General features: G+C 40.6%; 2 protein-coding genes across 2 annotated transcripts; both read left to right on the top strand.

Annotated features, from left to right (window-relative positions):
• The first annotated feature begins 5,372 nt into the window (after positions 1-5,372).
• Positions 5,373-6,314, top strand: LOC129681962 (olfactory receptor 9I1-like). The gene has a single exon (XM_055614183.1). It carries the CDS (start codon positions 5,373-5,375, stop codon positions 6,312-6,314), a length of 942 nt encoding a protein of 313 aa, XP_055470158.1.
• Positions 6,315-17,140: 10,826 nt separating this feature from the next.
• On the top strand, positions 17,141-18,076 carry LOC129681887 (olfactory receptor 9Q1-like). The gene has a single exon (XM_055614106.1). The coding sequence runs from the start codon at positions 17,141-17,143 to the stop codon at positions 18,074-18,076; it is 936 nt and encodes a 311-aa protein (XP_055470081.1).
• The last annotated feature ends 663 nt before the right edge of the window (positions 18,077-18,739 follow it).

The following is an 18,739-nucleotide window of genomic DNA, read 5'->3' on the forward strand; positions in this document are numbered from 1 at the left end:
TAGGGCTTATAGTCTGTGTGGAAGGTACAGGTTAGAATCACTGCAGCTCATGAAACTGCTCTCTGTGTTTAGCTTGGCCACCCAGGTATAGAGAACTGAGATGCGTCCTCTAAAGACTGGCCATGTAGGTGTTGACTTTGACAGAAATTCTAAGGAGGTTAGAAGGTGAAGGTCCCAATGCAGGAACAAGGAGGACTGATGCCCTGTGTAGAATTCACACCACCATTATACCATAGTTTCCTAACAACCCCTTGAAAGAATTAAGTTATCTGCTTTCATCATTTTCTGAGAACTAGGCATGTTGAAAGCTCTGAGATCAGAGGAACTGTGGTAAGACTGAAAGGAGTCACAGCTAAGCAGTAAAAGAATGTCTTGGGCTGCATGAAGCCTGAAATATTATTCCAGACAATCCCATTGGCTGGTTGTATCTGGCCAACACCTTCTTCGTTGCAATATCTGCCTTCCTCATCTCCAGGAGAGGTGGTAACATAATTCATCTGTTTGAAGCAGGAAGGTGGAACAAGCCTCAGAAGCTCCTTTGAGTTTCAAGGTTCTAATGTGGATCCAATGTAAGCAGAAGATAGGTCAGGGTGAATGGGATATGGGGGAAAGTGGGAAAATATTTGAGCTCAACATCTGTGCAGATGTTATGTGATACTACCCCAGAGCTTATTATAAGGTTGGAAAGTGAGGAAGAACTACGTGATCTCAAAATTTCACAACTTTCTTCCCCTTGTGGCAGGACACTGATATCTCCATCACACTTTTGGTGCTCCGGAATCCCAAGATGATCTTTTCACTGCTTAGCTGTGACTCCTTTTAGAGTTTTAGCACAGTGCCTCTGATCCCACTGTTTACTTTGGTTAATAGTCTCTAAGGTCAGCCTCTCACATTTCTGATTTTTCCCCTTCCTGGCTCTCATAACTCATGTGCACACCATTTGGCATCTTTTAACATTACTTTCTTCCTCCTAAAATGTGCTGCTTGAGGATCAGGTGAGGTAATAGATATACAGTATTCTAAAATAGGCGAATGTAGATAATTTGTAGTTTGGGGAAGGGATGTCTCCTCTCTGTGTATCACAAAACCAAGTTTTGGTCCACATGAAATATATTTTCTCGTTTCATCCTCACAAGATTCCCATGGGATGGAAAGTATTAGGACTGCCTTATAAATCACAAGGCTTCAGGAAACTAGAAACTGGCTGGGATTTGAGCAAATGTAATAGAACTTCAAAGAATTCTGGTACCCTGATACCATACTGGACTTACTTTTGGTATTTATAGTGCAAGCCTGCTGCCAGAAAGTTTTTGAATGATTTTTTTTTTAATTTAAATAGAAATGGTTAATTTTTTTCTAACCAAATTTCTGAGGGAAATAATTAGCTCTTTCGGTGTTTTGTATGTATGCAAACATGTTCACCTGTTTGTGTTTACATCTGTTTCTGTACAGGCGCTTTATGTATATGCATGCATGTGTAGGTGAGGACCAGAAGTTGATGTAGAGTATCTTCCTTAATCACTCTCTACCTTAATATTTTTAGAGTTTCTCTTTGAACTTGGAGCTACTCCAGCTTCTTTTGTTTTTTATGCCTTCACCTTCTCAGTGTTGAGATTACAGGCATGTCCCATTGTACTGGGGTTTTTATCTGGTTTTGGGACTCCAGACTCATGTCTCCATGATGGTGAAGCAAGCAGTTTACTCATGGAGCCATCTACACATCCTTGCATCTCTTGAATAGAGACAATTTCACTTACAGCTTAATCTGTTTCAGGATGGTGTAGACAGTTGTCATAATTTCCAATATTCAAAACCCTGAGGACATATGTGTTCCCCAGAACGCTGAGAGGAAGACATAGCATGCTGCCTCGTTCTCTGGTACCTCTTTCCCTTTTACTTCAGCAGAGGCAGAGGATGCCAGTTTGATTACAGGAACGGAGGGGGAATGGCAGTCATCTGTATCCACTTGTTCTATTTCTTTACCAGCATTTCCAGCATTCGGTCAGCTACATAGTAAATGGGTAAAATCTTTAAATGTTTTGTTGCCTAACTTCAGCCGTCGGCACTCGTCACATCACTTTCCGCATATCACACAATGTTCCTACCTCACCATCTAAGAATGACATTAAACATGTGGTGAAGAGCTAAGCAGGTCATGTAAATAGTTTTCCACTGCATCACACATATCTCCTTGTGCGTGCTATTCTGAAGCTGATCTCAGGGCACACAGATAATCTCTTGCAAGTACAAACTTTTAAATTTTACTTTTAGAGTTATATTCCTAAAGCATTTGCTTACTTGACTCAAAATAGTCTCCCGGTTCTTAATCCACGTCTTATTCATCACTAAGGTCACAGAGCCTCTTAAAGCTTACTGGTCGTTCTCACATTGGAAATGCCTGTTAGTTTCCTGAGTGTTGGCCAAGTTTAGGATAAGGCATTGACGATCTCAGAGAGAAAACAACCTGAGCTTCTTCTCTTCTGACTTTAGAACAGGTGGATCCATGTATCACAGGTGTGTTCACTGTTGCATGATAGAAAAGTGAAGCTGGGAGGGTTGGTGAGGAGGCTTAATGGATAAGGCAATCCTCACAAATGTGAGGATTAGAACATAAGTTGGACAAGCATGGTGGCCAGTAGCAATCCTCGAACCTGGGAGGCAGGAACGGGATCCTCAGGGCAAAGTGGCTAGATGAATAACTGGATCCAGCGAGCTCTGAGTTCAGTGAGAGACCCTGCCTCGATAAATAAAGTGAAGGGTGACTTAAGAAGATATCGAGGAAGAATGTCTGGCCTCCACACGGACCTCACACATGTACACCTGAACCTCACCTGTATGGCTACAAACATAAGTGTATGTAAGTACACCACATATACATGCAAAACATGAGGCTGAGAGCCTTGGGAAAACATGACTAATGTTCCTGGAAGGATATCTGCCCAGAGATCTGCTGAGGGAGGCCCAGAACTGAAATGTTTTTTCACTTGGTGAACAATTAAGCAACAGAGTGATGTGGATGGAAAGTGTGTGATCTTGCTCTGTGTAACAGAGGGCGGTGGGCTCAAACGGCACTAAGAGTCATTTCCTTCTGTTGCTTCCTTTTGGGCTGGCAATTCCATGTGTGGGCTTTAAGAATAGGAGATTGATGGTCCAGTGTTCTGCTTTCTCACTTTCAGCAACCAAGTTCAAAGTGGTTCATGTATCACTGCACATCTGCGGAGGTCAGAGGACAACTTGCAGGACTTGGTTCTCTCCTTATACCATGTGGGTCTCCGCTGTTCAACTCGAGTCATCAGGCTTGGCAGCAAGCAGTTTTACCTGCTAAGAAATCTTGCTGGCCCTTGATTTAAATTTTCAGAAGCTGCTTGTGATAGCAATGCCTAGAGATCTCCTTAAGCTTACCCACTTTATCCCTAGAATATTTGCATTTCTCTCCATAATCTATTCGTTGGTCAGTGTGATTTGGTTGGATCAGTTTGTAAGTTATATTTACAGAAGTCATTTTGCGAAAGCTTTTTAAAGTTTTAGGCTTTTTGGCTCATTAGCCTTTTAGTCTCTTTTGTTCTTTAGCTTTTTGGCTCTTTGGCTTTAACTCTTGGCTTTTTCCTCCTGTGCTTTTGGGAGAGCTATCAGGCCTTTTCTTCCTGTGCCGTCAGACAAACTAGCATACTTTTGCTTTTGGTTTTTCCCCTCTCCCACAGAACAGAACTTAGGATCTTATGTCAAGGTAAAGATATATTTATCTGCTTTGTACAATACACCTTGTGTATATGTGGTTCTGTTAGAATGACAGCTCCATGAATACATGGCTCTTTCTCATTTTCTTCCAAGCACCTGAGAGAAGCTTAATACATAATGAGTTCTCAGAACATTTTCACTGAATAAATACATGAATACAAAATGTTTTCCTCTTGATTATACAGACTCTTTTTAAAGCAAATATTTGACTTTAAAAACTGTGTATCTCTGTGTGGATGTGTGCGCATTTTACAGCTGTCCTCCAAGGGTATAATAAGTTGACAGAAATATTAAAGCTTGAGTTTCATGAAGGTTTGTGCTGCATGGCAAGAGCTGGGCAGTGATCTGGGGTCTTCTGCAAGAACACTACATGCTGTATCTGCCAAGCCATATCTCCAGCTGCCTTCCAAACTCCTGAGAACAGAGGAAGTCACTGTCTTGGGAGAAGATAAAGATAGGATTTTGCCCTAAGACTACAAAAAGCAAACAAAACCTGTATATTAACAAGAATCTCAAATTTGGGGATGAAACACTAGACACTGACCATTCATTATTCTGCCATTAATCCAGCTTTTCCCTAACATCAATCAAAGTTTTACTTTATTATTTATCTAAATCTATATGAGATCTTTCTTAAATTTACATTTTATTTCACTTGTGCTGAGAGGACAAGGAGAATGATGTACAAAGTCCACATACCAGCATTTCAGGGTTCCAAATGATAAGTACAGAGCCAGGGATATCTTGCTGCCCAGCAAGAACCCCATCTTTGATGGAATTCTAATTTTAAGGTGCTTACTCTGTCTCTTGATGAGATTTACAGGCTCATACTGGAATGACCGGATTCATGCATCTCCCTGATTGATAATCATCTGGCATTTAAAAATATAGGATAAGTCATTGGGAATCAGCAAACTTGGAATATAGGTCATGATGTTTGGCAGTACAGAGAAGGAGCATCAACAAGGCAAAGTACTGTAGACATTCTAAGAGTGTTTGGTCTTTTTTTCTGTCTGCTTAGCAACTAAGTTCATTATTTTCTCATGTACACATCAAAAAGCAACACAAAAACCAGGTAAGGGAGGGCCCAGCTGTAATTCCAGCCATGGAACTGATAGACTAAGATCAGAAAGGAGAGGAGAACCTCCCCTATCAGTGAACTTGGGGAGTGGCATGCATGCAGAAAGGGGAGGGAGGGAAGGTGGGATCAGGAGGGGAGGAGGGAGGGGCTTATGGTGGGATACAAAATGAATAAAGTGTAATTAATAAAAAATTAAAAAAAAACAGAGCCCAGCAAAAATAAATAAATAAAGAAAGAAAGAAAAAATAAAATTAAAGAAAAAAAATCTGGCCACAAAAATAAATAAGAAAGAAAGAAAGAAAGAAAGAAAGAAAGAAAGAAAGAAAGAAAGAAAGAAAGCCTCCTCATGCCCTCACCAAAAAAAAAAAAAAAAGTGAGATTAACACAACATTATGTGCTCCACAGGATGTGTAGTCTAAGTGAAAACAATCTTGTAAAAGCTGTAAAGTGTTTTGCAAAGTACGATCCAAGAAAGCTGTATAGTCATCTTAATTTATCTTCAGTGATATCTTACTATTACTCTTATTTTATTTTCCCAGGTGACCTTGGCTATATGGCATATAATGGCACGGGGGTGACAGAATTTATTCTTATGGGGTTCCAGCTTCAAGCTGAGCTGCAGTTGAGTCTGTTTTTCATGTTTCTGGCCTTTTATCTCATCACCGTGGGAGGAAATCTGGGCATGATCATGCTAATTCAGAGTGACCCTCAGCTCCACACACCTATGTACTTCTTCCTCAGTCATCTCTCCTTCCTGGACATTTGCTACTCATCTGTTATCGTGCCTCAGTTGCTGGAGACCTTGGGAACTAACAAGATGGTCATCACCTATGAGCGCTGCGCCACCCAGTTCTTCTTTTTCACCTTGTATGCTAGCACCGAGTGCTTCCTTTTGGCCGTGATGGCCTATGACCGCTACGTGGCTGTGTGCAGGCCCCTCCTCTATGCCATGGCCATGACACCACAGACTCGCCTGGGGCTGGTTGCTGCAGCATACTCTGGTGCCATGGTAAATACTGTGGTCCGGACCGGGTGTACCTTTTCCATTAGCTTCTGTAAATCTAACGAGGTTGACTTCTTCTTTTGTGACCTCCCCCCGCTGCTGAAGCTTGCTTGTAGTGACACCAAATCACGGGAACAGGTGATCTTCTTTTTGGCTTTCTTGGTCATCACAACTAGTATTTCAGTGATTCTTATATCCTACCTATTCATTATTGGCGCTATTCTGAAGATTCGTACAGCAGGGGCCAAAGCCAAGACCTTCTCCACCTGTGCATCTCACATGATTGCAGTGACTCTGTTTTTTGGAACACTCATATTCATGTACTTGAAAGGCAACATGGGAAAATCTCTCTGGGAAGACAAGATTGTGTCTGTATTCTATACTGTGGTGATCCCTATGCTGAACCCAATGATCTATAGCCTGAGGAACAAGGAAGTGAAGGAAGCTCTGAAGAAAGCTTTCAAAAGAATTAAGGTTTCTCAAGGAAAGTAAGACTTATGCTCCACCAGTCCACAAGTTCTTAACTGTCCATTGTGCTTTTCTTTTGTCTTCCTAATATGACTCTGCCCTCAGAATTGCACTCATATATTGAAACATAAAATCTAAGTTTGACTGCCAGAACTGTAGTAGCTCTATTATTTTAAGCAATAAATGTTTTGTACCATTTTCTCACACAAATAAGTTTTTATTGAGGATGTAGAGATGGCTTAGGGTTTGATAGTGTATCCTGCTGTGGAGAAGACTCAGATTCAGGTTTCAGCACCCCCACTGGGCTGTTACCTGTAGCTCCACATCCATGGGATCTTCTGGCCTCCACGTACATTTTCTCTCTCTCTCCCCCACTTACACACACGCACACAAACACACACACACAAAACTCACATGATTACAGAATTAACAATAAAACAATAACTTTTTCATTAATTAATTAACTAATTAATTAATTAATCTATTTTACATCCCATTGGAACTTTAACTCCCTCCTCTCCTTCCAGTCCCTTTGTCTACCTTACGCTCCTGCTCCTACCTTTCTTTTTAGAAAAAGGAAGACTTTCCATGGATATCAACCAGCCTTGGCATATCATGGAGGACTGGGCACATATTCTTCTATCAAGGCTACACAAGGCAGTTCAGTTAGGAGAAAGGGATCCAAAGTCAGGCAACAGAGTCAGGAACAGCCCCTGCTCCTGCTGTTAGAGGTCACACATGAAGACCAAGCTGTACATGTGTGGGGAGCCTAAGTCTGTCCAATGGATGTTCTCTGGTTGGTGGTTCAGTCTCTGTGAGCCCCAGTGGGCCAAGGTTAGTTAATTTTGTAGGTTTTTCTTGTGGTGTCCTTGATCTCAGACTTTTTAATCCTTCTTCCCCCTTTTTTTTAATACGATTCCCTGCACTCTACCTAATGTTTGGCTGTGGGTTTCTGCATCTCTTTTTATCAGCTGCCAGATAAAAGACACTCAGATGACACTTACGCCAGTCAAATATATCAGAATATTACTAACTGTGTCAGGGGTAGGTTCTCTGTCCTGGCATGAGATTCAAATTAGTCCAGTCATTGGTTGGCTGGGTTGAAGGAATTATGGGTGGGTTTATGATCCCCCCCCCTCTCTGAAAGTTCCACTTGAGTACAGGAGGTGACCACTTCAGGCTCCATATCCCTCACTGCTAGGAGTCTCAGCCAGAGTCACTACCATAGACTCCTGGGAGCCTCTCCTGTCCCAGAGATGCCCTCCCCCTGACTGGTCCCATTCTGCCTCTCCTTTCAGGTAAGATATGGTTGCAGAAGCAGCTGCTTGACACAATTCCAGTTGAAGGAGCACTGTCGCCCTGGAGAAATATTTCTGGGTTACCAGCCCACAAATTGTGTTGTTTTTTCCTATATCTCTGCCTGCTTTGTTTCTTACTGTGACTCCATCTTTTTACTCTAATTCAACCCTAGTCAAAGCAACTGGTAAGATTTCCAAGGGGAAAGTGGGGGAGAAGGAAATAGCCCCGAAACAACCACTATGGAGAAAGCATTCCTCTTGGTTGTAAAGGCAGTAAACCCTGAATTATCTGATTAAGAACTTGAATTCATAGGGGCCTTTTGTGCTAATTGTTCTCTGAAAAACTTTAATCAGTTCATGAATATTAAATGATATCAAGAATTGTTTGAATTCCCATTCAGCCCCCAGATTGCTGCTGTCAGAAAAGCATTAGATCTTAGAGAAACTACTGGATTCATACTAACTTCTTTTCTAGAAAGACTTGGTCACATGAAAATGACCCCTTGGGATAAGATAAGAAGATCACAGGAGTTTTTTTTAATTTTTTATTTAACTTTTATTAATCACACTTTATTCATTTTGTATCCCCCCATAAGCCCCTCCCTCCCCCCTCCCGATCCCACCCTCCTCCCTTTCTGCCACTCCCCAAGTCCACTGATAGTGGAGGTCCTCCTCTCCTTCTTTCTGATCTTAGTCTATCAGTTCTCATCAGAAGTGGCTGCATTGTCATCTTCTGTGGCCTGGTAAGGCTGCTCCGCCCTCAGGGGGAGGTGAGCAAAGAGCAGGCCAATCAGATTATGTCAGAGGCAGTCCCTCTTCCCATTACTATGTAACCCACTTGGACACTGAACTGCCATGGGCTACATCTGGATCACAGGAGTTTTATATAGTTTATGAAGAAGGGGCTAAAGACCCTCTGAATGATCAATCCTATTACAAAAGATATTTAGAAAGATATTAGAAAGAATTTGCTCAGCTACGAACAGCAGCTGAAAATTAAGAATAGTTTAGTTTGTTTAGCATCTCTTTGTTCTTTTTCCAATTTTTTAAATTTTTTAATATTATTTACAGTTTGTTAACTTTGTATCCCTGCCGTATCCCACTTCCTCTTTCCCTCCCAATACCACCCTCCCTTCCTCATCTCCTCCCTGCCCTTTTCCAACTCCACTGATAGGGGAGGTCCTCCTCTCTTTGTTCTTATGCCACTTACTGGAACAGAAAGATTTTGCCCGGATGACCTATGATGTGGAGGTTTGTCTGAGGAAAGCACTGAGCTAATGACTAAACATGCTTGCTTGCAATGAATGACTGGACAGTGTATGCACCGTGTATGTACCGTGTATGTACTGTGTATGTACAGTGTATGTACCGTGTATGTAGAGTACAGTTTGCTATATTCTGTTCTGTGAGTTCTTGGGTACAATCATTGTATCATGTATGTAGAGAGTACAGCTTGTTATATTCCGTTTATCCTCATCTGTGGTTCTTTGGGGAAAAAAAAAAAACAATATTCCAGGGAAAGACAAAAAGGTTTTTGATCATGTAGAAAAAGATGTCTAAGGAAATGATTTAACAATGAAAAACTGAGATAGACTCTCTGAGGGGCCGGCGGGGGGAAGAGCAGGAGCAGACACCAGAGAGACTGCCTCCTGAGAAGAGTCTCTTGAAATGAGTCATCCATCAGCTCGTACCTGCCCTATGTGTGAAGTGATTTTCTTTTGCACTAATCCAATCTTCCCAATCTTCCCAAGACCCACAATTGGCTGAGACTGGTCCACAGCACTCTCCCACTTATTTCCCTCTCTCCGTCTACTTCAGATGTCTATTTTATTTTCACTTCTGAGTGAGATTCAAGCATCCTCCCTTAGGCCCTCCTGTTACTTAGCTACTTTGGGTCTGTGGATTGTAGCATGGTTCTACAGTACTTAATTTATTTTAAATAAAAAATTTCTTCCTTGCTATGATTAAAAGTCAAGATCCTTAACCCAGACCAAAAAGAGATGGAATCAATATCGAGGACCTTTATAAATGAAAACACATTATAAAATGTAAGAATTTTTTTTCTGTAATGGATATTGTTGAGTGTGTTCTCAACTACTTTGCCGTTTCATATAAAACTCATTTTGAACATTGGACAATTACAAAAAATATTTAAGATAAGCTCTCTAGTTATGGATGGCAAAGCAGTTATCAATATTGGACAAAGAAACTGAACATTCACTCATAACCAAAATAGGTATTTTTCATGGAGAAAAACAAGAAGCTACAAAAGAAGGAAGACTGGATGGAAGAAGTTATAATTGAGGAATGATCAGCCAGAGTAAGTTCACTTAGTTTCCAAGAGGGAACACAGTCAAGATACTGCCGGAGAAAGGGAAGAAGTAGTTGTAATGGAAGTTTTGGTTTCTTTGTAAACTCAGTTATGTTATGTAAATATGTTTTTGTTTTAATCCCAAGCGTGGGATTTTAGTTGGGCTTAGTTTGTCCACAGCTGGTAATTGTCACACGTGAGGAATGGCCTTTGACAGCTGGTAACAGCCTGCCTTATGTGGTACTGAGAGGAGGATGGCCTAGAGCTCGGAGGGTATAAACATGAGAGCCCAGAAAGAGAAAGTATGGTGCCTGGTGGTGGCATGTGCCAAGTAGCAGATTGAAGAGACCAGAGATGAACCTGTGGGATTTTGGAGCAGAGAGAAACACTTCAGGGCAGAGCTGCTTGGAGGAGACAGCTGGCTGCGTTTGCTGTTGATGGAGATTGGTATATAGACCTAAAAGAACCCATTGACCCTAAACAGCTGGGAGAATTAAAGGGGTCTGTGACCCCTCTCCCCACTAACCTTCTCTCTCCTACTTAGAGTTGGGATTTGAAAGGAGAGTTTTAAGAAACCCTAAATAAAAATAGTTTAACAATTAGTGCTCCAAGTAATGATTTCTGCTAATTATTGGAAGCAGTTTGATCTCAATGTGTGGCTGAACTGCATTGCACACATAGCATTATAATATTTCTTGATCACCAAAGGTCAAAAGTTCTATTTTTCCTTCGCAGTACTCATAGACAGAGGCTTCAATTAATACATGTTATCTTCTACTCTTTATTAATAGATTCCCACTATCTGTTCTCATCTCATCTAGATATTTACTTTATGGTTAGAAGACAGAGAAGGACGAATCTATCACCTTTTAATGACCTCAGTTATGTCCTAGAAATATTACTTGGGGATATCTTTATGGAGACTTCACAGTTTTGTTCATTATTTCAGCAAATATTTAGAGACTGTTGTGTATCAGACATGATGTTTGGTTGGAACACTGTAACAAATAAAATAAGAGTTTTTCTGAATGGAATTTGAAACCTGGGAAATTGTAAGATATTAGACTACTGCACAGGAAATTAATTCTTACAGTTTTGGAAAGTGGAAAAGAAAAAGGAAAAGAAAAATAGTCACAGGGCATTGTTAAATGGTGTTTTAAGGCGTTAACATAGTTTTATGTAGTGAAAAAAAGCATGCCCAAAGAAATAACATGTAGGCAGAGGCATAAATAATTAAGTATGCTGTTTTCCTTACTTGGGGGGACTATGTCAGACTGGGATAATTGTGAATGCCAAATTCTGTGAAATTGGATGCTCTGAAGAAAAACCAGAATGAAGGAATCATAGTGTGAAATGCAAGTAGTGGATTCAGGAGAAGCCGGGGCACAGGGCCTTGCAGATGTGCTTGGGGACTTGTGGATTTTAGTCCAAGAGCAGGATAAGAAGTGTTCTGAATTTTTAAAAGCCCAATTTCCTGCAGTCAGTTGATTTGGAAAGGAGGCTGGTGGTGATGGAGACGGAGGAGGGTAGACTCAATTGGCATAGCCTAGTGCGTTGTGATGCATTTCTATGAGATACTGTATAATGCTTCTCAAATCCATTTTAGGAAAGAGAACACTAAGAGGTTTGTGATAAGAAACTTAAGAAATCATTCATTTCAGGGAAAGTTTTAAATCAAAAGAAATGTACAAAATATTAGACTAAAAGAGGAAATTAGTTATGCCACCTTTCTCCCAATTTCTACTTTGTAGGTAGAAACCAAATCTGCTTACAAATGAGTCATGTTGTGTAATCAATACATGCTTATTAAAATGTCTAAAACAGATGAATGATTTTCCTAGTTTTGGATCCATGTACAATTGCTCCTAGAATATGCCAAGCAGAGCAAAATGAAGCTTCAGTTATTCCAGACACTGCTTTATTTTTAAGATTTTTAATTTATTTCATGTGTATGAGTGTTTTGCCAGCACACATATCTGGCTACCATGTGCATGCAGTTCCCACAGAGGCCAGAAGAGAGCACTGAGTTTCTTGGAACTGGAGTTGTAGATTTGTGAGTTGCCATATGGTTTCTGGAAATTGAGCCTTGGTCCTCTATAAGAACAAGTGCTCATAACTACTGAGCTATCTGGCCAGCCCCAACAGCATGCTTGCTTAATTTCCAAGAGGGAAAAATGAACAAAGTAGGTCTTCAAACTATACTTTTTAAAACTCCTAATGACAAGTGGCTATATTCTTTTTAAAATTTTTAAATTTAAATTTATTTTTTATAATTTATTCACTATACATCCAATTGTAGACCCCTCCCTCATCTCCTCCCACATCCCTCCCTAGTGATCAGAAAGAGGGAAACGTCCTCCCCTACCATCTGATCCCAACCTATCAAGTCTCATCAAGACTGCCTGCATCTTTTTTCTCTGTGATCAAAGAGAAGGAAATAGTCCATGTCAGGGACAGCTCCTGATCCCCTTTCTAGGGAACCCACATGAAGATTGAGCTGCCTATTGGCTGCATATGAACAGAGGTATCTAGGTCCTTTCCATGCATGGTTCTTAGTTGATACATCAATCTCTGCAGCCCCCCTCCCCTAAATTTATTGGCTTTGTTGGTCTTCTTGTGGAGTGCCTGTCCTCTCCAGGTCCTTCTATTCCTCCATGCTTCCACAAGATTCCCTGCACTCTGCCCAAAGTTTGGCTGTGAGTCTCAGCATCTGCTTTGATCTCCTGCTGAGTGGAGTCTTTCAGAGGACATCTATGGTAGGCTCCCATTTTGTTCCCTCTCTTCAACCACTTCTAGTGTGTATCCTATTTGCCTTCTGAATGAGAATTAACAGTCCTCTCTAGGGCCCTCCCTATTATTTAGCTCCTTCAGGTCTGTTGACTGTAGTATGGTTATCTTTTATTATATGGCTGATATCTGTTTACAAGTGAGTGTATACCATGCATATTTTTCTGGGTCGGGGCTACCTCACTCAGCAGGATATTTTCTAGTTTCCATCCATTTGCCTGCAAATTTCATGACTTCCTTGTTTTGGAAGGCTGAGTAGTATTCCATTGCACAAATGTACCACAATTTCTTTATCCATTCTTTGGTTGAAGGACATCTAGTTTGTTTCTAGATTCTGGCTTTTACAAATAAGGCAACTATGGACATAGTTGAGCAAGTGTTCTTGTTTTAGTGGAGCATCTATCGGGTATATGGTCAGGAGTGGTATAGCTGTTAGTGCTATTCTCAATTTCCTGAGAAAGTGCCAGATACTAATAATCTTTAAACTATTCCACAAAATAGAAACAGTAGGTACATTACCAAACTCATTCTATGAGGCCGCAGTCATCTTGATACCTAAACCACACAAAGACACAACAAAGAAAGAGAATTTCAGACCAATTTATGTTGTGAGCATTGATACAAGATTACTCAATAAAACACTGGCAAACTAAATCGAGGAATTTTTGATGTAAAAAATATAATACACCATGACCAAGTAGGTTTCATTCTAGGCATGCAGGAGTGGTTCAATATATGGAAATCCATCAGGGTAATCCACCATATAAACAAACTGAAAGCAAAAAAAACCCAAACAAACAAATAAACAAACAAACAAAACACACATATGATCATCTGCTTAGATACTGAAAAAGCATTTGAAAAAATCCAACACCCATTCATGTTAAAAGTCTTGGAGATATCAGGGATACAATGCACATCACTAAATATAGTAAAGGCAATGTACAGCAAGCTTATGGCCAACATTAAACTAAACAGAGAGAAACTTAAATCAATTTCACTGAAATCAAGGACAAGGCAAAGCTGCCCACTCTCTCCATATCTTTTCAATATAGTATTTGAAGTCCTAGCTAGAACAGTAAGACAACTAAAGGAGATCAAGATAATACAAATTGGAAAGGAAGAAGTCAAAGTACCACTATTTGTGGGTGATGTACTTTGACTTCTTCCTTTCCAATTTGTATTCTCTTGATCTCCTTTAGTTTTATTCAAAACGTATATGTGTGTGAAGTTCTCAAATCACACAAATCTAAAAAAATTATTTAATCAATGAAAAACAGAGGACTAACACTTTTATTGTAAAACCTTACTCTCTCTTTATATATATATTTATATGTAAAATAAACAACAAATTACTTTCTCTACATACATATTAATTTTAATAAATTAGTATAGGTATGGAGCCACATTAACTAGATTTTCATTATAAGAGCAGGACTTGATGGAAAATGAAGGCATGTAATTCATGATCCTATGCTCTTTAAAGAAGTGTCTGTTTGTACATCTTCTTTTGTATGAGGAGTGTGAGATGAATAGTTAGCCTTTGGGACCTGGGGCTTGGGTAACAGCCGTCTTTGCTCCTTTGTGACAGGGACCAGGTGCTTTTTAAACAATCCACATTGGTAACAGAAGCCTCTCCTCAGAGATCATTTCAACCACTATTGGGGGATCTGTGAGTTCTGTAGCCACAATTAGTGCTCTCCTAAAGGAGTTTCTGTTAAACTTGGAAACATATAAGAAAAGGCTGTTCTCTCACCTCTGCATGTAATCAAACTGCACTCAGAATGAAGAATGTGTTCTGGCTAGATTTAGTAGATTCTGGAAACAAAGGAAAGAAAGAGTCTTTGGTAGGGTGGATGGCTAGAAGGATCTCGAGAGTTATTGTAAGAAGAGTTTGCCAAGGCATTATTATGTCCATGTTGATTAATAGTTTACTTCTCTCTCTCTCTCTCTCATCCTCTCTCTCTCTCTCTCTCTCTCTCTCTCTCTCTCTCTGTGTGTGTGTGTGTGTGAATTTTAAAGAAAGAGACACTATGGAACTAAGATTTCCTTAGAACTCATAACTAAAAGTGTGAGAGGCCAACAGGAGTCAGAAAACCTTTTGCTTCCCAGGACAATGTTTCTCCCACTATACTTTCAGGATACTTCTCCAGGTAGCTGGAGTAAAATGACCTTGTTTAGACTAAAGGGATATAGAAAGATCTGGAGGAAACAGGAACTCCACAAGGAGACCAACAGAGCCAACAAACCTAGGCCCAGGGGAGCCTCCAGAAAATGATACTCCAACCAAGGAGCATGAATGGAGAGGACCTAGATCCTCTGCACAGAGGAAGCCCGTAGGCTACTCAGTTTCCAAGTGGGTTCCCTAATAAGGGAGGCAGGGGTTGTCTCTGACATGAACTCAGTGGCTGGCTCTTTGATCTCCTTGCCTGGGGGGTGCAGCCTTGCCCGGCTACAGAGGAAGATGATGCACTCAGCCCTAATTAGTACTGATAGGCTATGGTCAGGTAGAAGGGGGGGGAGGTCCTCCCCTACCAGTGTACTAGGAAAGGAGCATAGGGGGGAGAAGAGGGAGGGTGGGTGAGACTGGGAGGGGGCCACAGCTGAGATACAAAATGAATAAATTGTAATAAATAAATTAATCTAAAAAAGAAAAAAAACTGTATTTTGATTGATTAAAAAAAAGAGAAAAGAGGATCAATAGGGTAGAGCCAAATTTGAGTTCAAATGATCAAATTGATCTGTCTCTCTTAATTGATACCCAACCCAATAACTAAAACCCATTTCCTTTGTTTGACATTCTTCCCAGTGCCTTGATCCAGCACTGGCCTTCCTACCAAGATTCATGCTTTAGAGTTGTTCAACACCTTGTCTGTCCTGCAGCACTGGGGTTCAGCCAGATGACAATTTATTCTTTAGCTTCAAAGTCCCCATTACTATTTTAGGTTTTCACTTAATGGTGGACATTTCCTAACTGACAGTTATTGGATGAAACCAAGAAATCATGTGAATTCTTTTACAAGGTAAGCAATTTCTATATGAACAGCTTTGTGCTTAATGGTAGTGAGACCATTTCCTATCAATGCTGTCTTGAGCTTATAACTTAAATGTAGTCTCAGTTTCCTTATCCATAGAAAGAAGAAAATTCATTCATAAAGTAGTCATAAGGATTAAATGAATTAATAATAAGTCATGCAGAGTAGAGTCTACCGATTTTTTTTTGATCAGTGCCAATATTGTTCTTGTAAAATCCTATTTTTATAAAAATTAACAATTTATTTCTATTAAGTTGTACATTTTTAGGTTAAAGATAGAAATATAAAACCTAGAAATAACTCATAAAAACCAGTGATTTTTTTTTTCACCAGATGTACTCAATTCTCATGTTTAGGGCCTGTACTGGTTTTTCAACTGTAATGCTATCACAACACTGTTCTCTTTGTAAGATGTTTCATGTCTTATTCAATAACTTCATTCCACAAAGCATATTTAGATATTACTCAGTGTTTAACTCCAAGGGGGACAGTCATTGTCTGGAGAAGGAGTAATGAAGGGATGCTTCTTGTAAAATCTGTGATCTGGGTCACCATTTGATGGTAGTTTAAGCACTGGGGAGGATTCTGGGGACAGAGAAGGTGAGGTCTTCCAGGCAGAAGTGATGTTCCACCTGAAGACAAGAGACACCAGAGAATGGAGGGTGTCTGAATAACTGCCAGTTGTTCAGTATACCTAGAGAAATTGTGGGAGAATGAGGTGTCACTGTGTGTATTAGGACTGGGAAGTAAGATGCTGCAAAAGGAAGTAAGTAAGAGAACCATCATAGATCATCCCAACATATTGAGGAGGCTAAGTAATATCCTGGTCTTAACAGGGTTCCATGGCTAGATTTTTGCCAAAAAGGTGAAACGTGATAAAATTAAAGTCTTTGAAATAAAAAAAAAGATTTTAATTGATATCTGAATTCAAAGAATTGGCAATGATTAATAAGAAGTTAATCTGACCCAGGGGGAAAGGAGAGCAATTAGTCCCATGGCTGTTGATTTAACCCGGACAAGAAAATGATGGGAAATAAGGGAGAAGCTATGGCCATAGAGGAGAGGTGCCAGAGTTCTGTGGTGGTCAGCTGCATGGTAGGAAAATGACCACACACCAGCTCTATGGGCTCTGGCTGAATCACAGGCTCACGCAGCTACTTTGCAATGAAAGTGAGATCACATGCTCTCCCGTCCTACACACCTTCACGTGTGTTTCATTTTCCTCTCAATATCCTAAGACGGCTCTCACAGACCTCCTCTGAAGGAAGGAATTAAGGCCCATCATCTATGATGTCTCCTCTCCTTTACTAGTACCTGCCTGCTTTCGTTATGTTCAAAAGTATACACTGTTTTTGCAGGAGCATCCTATGAGCAACATACTTTCCTGCTTCTTCTTGCTTCTCAAGTACCACTGACTTCATGGGCAAGGTGAACCTCACTTTGGTGACAGAGTTCCTCCTCATAGCATTCACTGAACACCCAGAACAGCGACTCCCTCTCTTCCATCTGTTCTTATTTTTTTATCTCTTCACTTTGCTGGGGAACTCAGGCATGATCGTTTTGATCCGCCTAGATCGTAGGCTCCACACCCCGATGTACTTCCTGCTAAGCCACCTCTCTCTCACGGACGTCTGCTACTCCTCTGTTACTGTTCCTCAGACGATGGCCGTGCTGTTGGAGCAAGGGGCAGTTTTATCCTATGCCCGCTGTGTTACTCAGTTTTTCTTGTTTACTTTCTTTGGCTCCATCGATTGCTACCTCTTGGCCCTCATGGCCTATGACCGCTACGTGGCCGTGTGCCGACCTTTGTTTTACGTGACTATCATGACGCAGAAAGCCCTTTTAAGTTTTGTAGCTGGGGCTTACGTTGCTGGCCTCTTCAGTGCCCTGGTGCGGACAATCTCAGCATTCACTCTCTCCTTTTGTGGAAACAATGAGATCGACTTCATTTTCTGTGACCTTCCTCCTCTGTTGAAGCTGACCTGTGGGGAGAGCTATATCCAGGAACTGGTGATTATCGTGTTTGCCATTTTCGTCATCCCTGCTTGCATGGTGGTAATTGTGGTTTCTTATCTGTTCATCATTGTGGCCATTCTGAGGATGCCTTCGGCAGGAGGCCGGGCCAAGACCTTCTCAACCTGTGCCTCCCACCTCACTGCCGTGTCGCTCTTCTTTGGCACTATCATCTTCATGTACCTGCGAGATAACTCTGGCCAGGCCTCCGAAAAGGATCGGGTAGTGTCTGTGTTCTACACAACAGTAATTCCCATGTTGAATCCCCTCATCTACAGCTTAAGGAACAAGGAAGTGAAGGAAGCACTAAGGAAAGTTCTCAGGAGGGTCAAAACTTCCTGACTTCTTCCCACCTTGGGAAATCCCAATAATCTCTTCTCCAAAGCCAGCATTTTAAGACTTTTTAAATTTATACTATGCCCAATATGTAAATGTGGATATAATGATACATGGTAAAAAGTGAGGATATTTAGCTCTTTGGAGAGATAAGAAGACATGTGGAAGGCGGGTGGAGAGGAGAGTTGAGTATGGACCATGCCCCTCAGGACATGGGCATTCTAAACGTGGGAAGTCTCACTTGTCTCCGTGATGACAGAACAAGGTTATAATTTTTGCAAAAATTTTCCTCAAAAATGTTGAAAATATCATTTAATAAACTCATTATACTCAATGGTTAGATTCTGTTAATGTTAATATTTTGTTATATTTACTTCTTTCATAAATATCAGTTTCTGAATATTCCCATCCATCTATTTGCCTATCAAACTGTGATCTGTTTTATTAACTTCAACATGAGCTACAGAAAACAGCATTAAAACGCCATCACTATGCTCTCCAGAATCATGTTTTCATTTGAGATTCAAAATTTGGAACATATTTATTTTTTTTAATTTTAACTTTAAATAAAACCTTTTTGAGACATGGTGGCATGTATTCCTCCCTGACTTCAAACTCTGTGTAGGGGAGGAGGACCCCGAACTCCTGATCTTCCTTCCACTACCTTTG

The sequence above is a fragment of the Psammomys obesus genome, unplaced genomic scaffold (genome assembly GCF_907164565.1).
Source record: "Psammomys obesus unplaced genomic scaffold, mPsaObe1.curated_primary_1811, whole genome shotgun sequence".
Lineage (NCBI taxonomy): Eukaryota > Metazoa > Chordata > Mammalia > Rodentia > Muridae > Psammomys > Psammomys obesus.